The sequence below is a fragment of the Zonotrichia leucophrys genome, chromosome 12, assembly GCF_028769735.1.
Source record: "Zonotrichia leucophrys gambelii isolate GWCS_2022_RI chromosome 12, RI_Zleu_2.0, whole genome shotgun sequence".
In the NCBI taxonomy this organism is placed as follows: domain Eukaryota; kingdom Metazoa; phylum Chordata; class Aves; order Passeriformes; family Passerellidae; genus Zonotrichia; species Zonotrichia leucophrys.
This window is the reverse complement of record NC_088182.1, coordinates 16,256,191-16,262,009: the sequence shown is the minus strand read 5'-3', so window position 1 is coordinate 16,262,009 and position 5,819 is coordinate 16,256,191. Positions and strand designations below refer to the sequence as shown.

The 5,819-nt window shown below is 46.5% G+C and overlaps 1 protein-coding gene across 1 annotated transcript; it reads right to left on the bottom strand.

The window, feature by feature from the left end:
* Positions 1-464: 464 nt before the first annotated feature.
* Positions 465-2,817, bottom strand: LOC135453100 (protein BTG1-like). Its single transcript, XM_064723794.1, has 2 exons — positions 2,619-2,817; positions 465-2,476 (listed from the first exon to the last, which is right to left on the bottom strand). The coding sequence occupies exons 1-2, from the start codon at positions 2,734-2,736 to the stop codon at positions 2,124-2,126; spliced, it is 471 nt and encodes a 156-aa protein (XP_064579864.1). The 5' UTR covers positions 2,737-2,817; the 3' UTR covers positions 465-2,123.
* Positions 2,818-5,819: the final 3,002 nt, after the last annotated feature.

Below are 5,819 nucleotides of genomic sequence, written 5' to 3'. Positions count from 1 at the left end.
AGCACAGCCAGCAGCTGGAAATCACATCCTCACTCCCAAGTCAGCTTCAATTCCACTCCAAGTGTCTCCTGCTATGGAAAACCTCCTGTTAAGCTGAAGATTTCACACCTATCTTTTCCAGTGGGCTGTTAACATAATGTGCAGCAAGGGCAATTACCCTTCAAATGAAATTTAATCAAAGGAGGCACCTCACCCTTAGCAGATTTAAAGTTATTCTGTTCAATTACTGACAAATGTGTCAAATACATCCCTTAGAGGTCCCCAGGAAATAGGATTACCCACACTGAATATTCATCAGAGAGGAAAAGGAAAGTGTTACTGCCTCGAGAGAATAAAACAACGTCATGAAAACCGATTTCCAATCTTATCTAATAAAAAGGCAATTTGCCAGCAGACCTTTAACACCCATTTGTTAAAGTAACCCAGAAACTTATTTATTGGAGTGATAGACTAGAAACACACAATCAATTTTTACAGAGTTTTAATTACTAAGAAAATGGCACTATACATTTCCCCCAGATTAAACAAATACCACCAGACAAGCCTGCCTCCAAGATAATAAGCAAACAGCAAGAAGCAAGCCACAGCTTTTTCTAAGGCAAACAAAGAAAAAACCTCTTTGTGAGCTGCAGTTCTGCCCTTTCCAGTTTGCCCAGACTTGCCCCTTCCCTGGCTCTGTGTTCTGCCATGGTATTGACATAGCCCAAGGAGGGGTTTTTTGCTGACATGCTCACACCAGACAAAGCTCCCTTTCATCAAGTGTTCCACTGTGCTCCAACACCAGGCTCCAGAAATCAGCAATGCCAGGCAGCCTTCTGTGGCTGAGTTAGAAACCACTGCTTCTTAGAATAGGAATCACAATATCTGTAAATTAGATCCTTTACTGGGATATCAACACTAAGAGCATCCACATAAACCAGCAACACAAACTTTTGTTATTACATCAAACCTACTGTGGTTTACACCTTCACTAAAACTGGTGCCCAACTGGTACTGGAGACCCTGACAAAAATAAGGAGCTCAAAGCCAGAAACAGCAGGATTTACCTTCCAGAAAAGCCAGGGCAGTTACAGCATTGCTGATAATTTTCACTCCAGCTTCCTACATGGTGCAGGTTGCAGTTTTAAACCCAAACTCCATTTCCTTATAAACTCAAGCTTTTTTTTTTTTTTTTTTTTTCTGCAATAGATCAAATATTAGAAGAGTATTTTTGCTTTCATTCAGTAACAAAAAAACCCACCCAGCTCTCCTCAGATTATTCAGCTGAAGACAGGCAGCCAGCAAGCTTTCCCAAAACTGAGTGTTTTGTTGTGATCTGAAATGAAGATGGATGTTCACTGCTGCACCTCTAACTACAAAGCTTTCTGCAATTATTAGAAATACACAGAATAAGCTTTAAGAGCAATGTTAAAAGCCTGGGGGAAAAGAAAACAAAACCAAACAAAACCCCCAAACAAACAAACAAAAGCACACTACCAAAACAAGCCAGAATCATTTTAAGCAAGTCTTTATTTTTCTACTCCCATAACTAGAAATAACCAGACAACTAATTCCCCAGTTCTATTTTGCTAAAATATTGGGGTGTGATGGAACCTAGCCCACAAATAAATGCATGCTTTGAAGAAGGAAAAATAAAGAGTTATTTCTGTGATTTGTGCCTCACAGTCAAACTTGAATGACCCTGAGAGAAGTCTGTGCAGACAAATCACTGGAAAGATTTATGTGCAGTTTGTTAGATCTGTTTCCCACCCCACTTTGTGTTATTGCTCTGCAAATTAGAGATTGTTTTTTAGCAAGTACCAATTTTGACTAAAACCCATCATAAAGAGTGCTACAATATTGCTTTTTATTACAAATACGCAGAACTTTTTTGAAAATATAAATGTGTAAAACAATCCACCAACTGTACAGTGCATTTACAGGACACAGCCCAGAAAGGAACATGCAGTGTAAAGAACTGCTTTATACATTTAGCCCTTGACCACAAAGAACTTGGCAGTACTACCACGACTTTAATGACTATAGGGTGAAAAAAAAAAATTAAAAACAAAAAAATGCTCAGTTACATCTAACTTTACCATGAGGTTGGGATACATACAACATCGTACAGGGAAGAGTTGTTTTTAACTAGAAACCGTCATCATGTTGTAACTCTTGGAAGGGCTGGATCTGCCAATCCTCCACTCCTCCTTGCAGCTGGTCCTGCTCTCCAGCTGTTTGGCCGCCTTCCCCCCAGGCGGGGGGCTTTCGTACAGCACACAGATAGACCCATCCTCACCTATGCGATAGGACACTTCGAAAGGGTCGACCCACAGCGTTAATTCGCTGGGCAAGAGCTGGAAGAGCCTCTCGTGGCTCAGTCCGATCATCCCCGCCGCCTTTCCTATCAAGGGGTCCATCTTATGGTTGATCCTGATGCAGCGGTAGCCGGAGCCCTTGGAGGGCACCAGGGGGAACCAGTGGTGCCTGTAGTGCTCTGCGGGAGGGAACAAAGAGGAGGCTCTGCGCGGGGCTGCGCTCCGCCGGAGCCCGCGGGCTGCGGGAGGGATGCGGGGGAGGGATGGAAAGCGGGGATGGAAATTGGGGATGGAAAGCGGGGATGCGCCCCCGGCACTCACCGCGCATCGCCTCCTGCAGGCACTCGCGGAAGCACCGCAGCTGCTCCTCGCCGACCCCGCCGGCGGCCCGCAGGAGGCGGGTGACGAACGCGGCCGCCGTGGAGATCTCGGTCCTCATGTCCGTCCCGGCCCCGCTGCCAGCGCCGCCCGGCCCGGCCCCCGCGCCCGGGGGCGGCTCCGCGCAACAGCCGCACGGCGCGGGCGGGACGGGGCGGGTTTGCTGTGCCGGCCGCGGGGGGGCGGCACCGGCGCTGGACGCACGGACGGCCCGACACACGGACAGCCCGACACACGGACGGCCCGCCCCGCCGGGACGCGCTCGGGGGCACCGGCCGGACGCGGCCCCGCCGCTCATTCAGCCCAACGGAATTAACGGGTGCGACGCGCGGCCGCGCTCCCGGCCCGGCGCTCCCCTCATGGCCAGCCCCGCTCATCCCTCCCTCGGCTCCATCGCCCGCTGCCTCGTTCCCTTTCCCTCTCTTTTACAGGACGCAATACAAGCACAGACTAAAACCCCCTCCGTTTGAAACACACAGCTCCGAGGTCAGCCCTGACGCGCGGGATTTCCTTTCCCTCTACCAGCAAATGAGGAAATTCTTGACATTTGCCCAAAACCCAGACTACTCCTCTCCTAACCAACTCTCAGGTCTGGATCAAGTTGCGGTTTTGTTAGAACAAGTTTTCACCGAAGTGCCATTTGCATGTCAGTACCTCATACTTTAGGAACTGCTGGTACCTCGTCTGATTCAGTCACCCATTTCAGTTTTGTTTTACTCATTGTTCTGAGAATCAGACTACAAAATACATTCACATCCACCTCCATTGTGACAAGGGACACACAAACACCACTTGCATTGGAGTTACAGAAGTCTTGCTAGCATTTAGAATAAACACACCATTAGCAGCACTAAGAACTGTCCAAATCCACACATAAATTGTTATCCTCAATGCTAAATTATGCTAAAGAGCTCCCCCCTTCCACAATGTGTGCACCCAAATGAATAAAGGCACAAATTCCCTGTTATCCCAGTGGTTTTACTCTTAAGTCAAACAAGATACTGCTAAAGCCAGAACAGACATTAAGGGCCCTGGTTTTAACTTGCTAGTGAGAAATTAAAGTAATGGTAAGAGTAGGAAGCAAATGAATCAAGCAAATGAAAGGAGTTAAAAGTATTGCAAGAGTCAAATGGTAATGCTAAAACTGCCCACATGGATTGAGGGCTGACACCTGGATCCATTAGTCCTAAGTGGAATATTCAAATAAAACAAGAAATTCTGGCTATAAAAAGTCAAAAGATGCCACAGTTGTCAGGTAGTGCTAAGGTCACACTTTGGTTTCTTGTGTTCTCCTCAGGGAGTTTCAGGTTTAAGACTCAGTGTAAGCAAGACACAGAAAAGTGAGAAATCAGCAGATATGTAACTGTGTTACTTTCATCCTCCTACCCAAAAATGGTTCCAAGAGCAGCTGTACTTAAAGCAAATTCTACATCTCACACTTACCTTGTTATTCTAATCCCCTGCAAGTCATTTTCTCTTTAGCAGGAACACCTGGAATAGAGGAAAACAAAGTCAGTATCTTGGTTTAGCTTGTTATCTTGTTAAAAAGAAAGTCTGTGCAAGTGTTCTACCATTCTATTTTTCCTCAACTTCAGCTGGAGGAAGAGGAGAAAGTAAAACTGAAGGTGTACCACTCAAACAATATACTGTTATTTAAAAGCAGCAATAATAAAAAATGGTAATACTAGCACCATCCTATTAATTTATTAAACAGCAACAACAAAAATTCCCAAACAAACAATCAACAACAAAAACCCAAACAAACCCCACCCAGAATTAAGAACAAGTAAAGTCTAAATCCAGTTCCTTTTAGATTACTTAAAATAAGCTCTCAATACATGTTTCTGGAAACATAAGAAGTAGAAACAGAGCACTAGAAATTGCCAGGAGAGGTTTTAAACTAAACAAGAAATTTTGGTTTTACTCCATCTCCTCAAAGCATCTCTCTAAACTCAAAGAGATAAAACCATTCTTAAAAGCAAGAAGAAACTTTTCTTTATGGCAAGACTACAAAGACAAACATTAAGTTACCATTTCCACTAGAGAGAGAAAAAGCAATAATTCCAAGCATAAATAATGGTACCTTCCATGTTTAAAGCATCAAACCCATCCACAATTTCCCCAGTCTGGCACATAATTGATAGAACAACTTTTTGGAGAAACAAAAACAAAATCTTCAGGCAGCACCTCAAAATGAAAATGCTGCAAGTGCAGTTTCCATCTGAAACTTGAAACCACCCCTTTTGTGTGCACCTGAGCTGAGCAATCCCAGCTGATGGTTCCATTGGATCACCTGCAGCCAGTTCAGCACTGCTCCTCACAGGCTGATCCTGCAGCGCAGGGATAAAGAAAATTATTCCCTGATAATCTGATTTCCCTGCGTGTAATGGGCACTGGGGAAATGCACGAGAGAAATCAGAATTCTCTAACAGAATTGGAAATATGTCACACTGACACAGTGGTTTTCGCTTAAAAGACCATCGAGGGATTTGTAAACTGATTTGTAGAAATGAAAATAATTTGTAAGCCTGTTTTAAAAATGTGCTGCAAGACTATGGTCTCATCTCTCTTAACAGGTTTATCAACATAGCTGTGGCCTCACACCCACCTGAGTTATACAGAGCTGGAAACTCCATCTTTCAGTCCATTTAAAAACGGGGCAAATACGATGACGAGAGAGGTTAACGGCAGCAATGTAACAGCGGGGGTTCAGCTCGGGACTTTTGCAAATATCGCACTTCCCTGACACTCTCAGAGGCCCCAGTCTATCGAGGGCACTCGTGCCTGCGGCCGCACAGGACAGGTCACAGCCGCGCTCCAGCTGCGGTGTGACGCCACCGCGCCCGGGGTGAAGCCAGGTGTGACATCAGCGTGACGTCACCGTTCAGTCTGACATCATCGCTCGAAAGCCTGACGTCAGCGGCTCCCCCTCACACCGCTGAGGGCACCATCCTTCCCGCCTCCCTCCCTTCCAATCAGCGACGCGCTTGCCTGTCGGCTGCCCGCGACCAATCACAAGGGCGCTTACAGCCGGCTTTGCAGCCGCCGCTATCCCATTGGCTGGGCGGGGAGGGCTGCCAGGCCGTGATTGGCGGGCGGCGCGGCGCGCGGGGGGGGGCGTGGCCGCGGCGGCTCCGCGGCGTG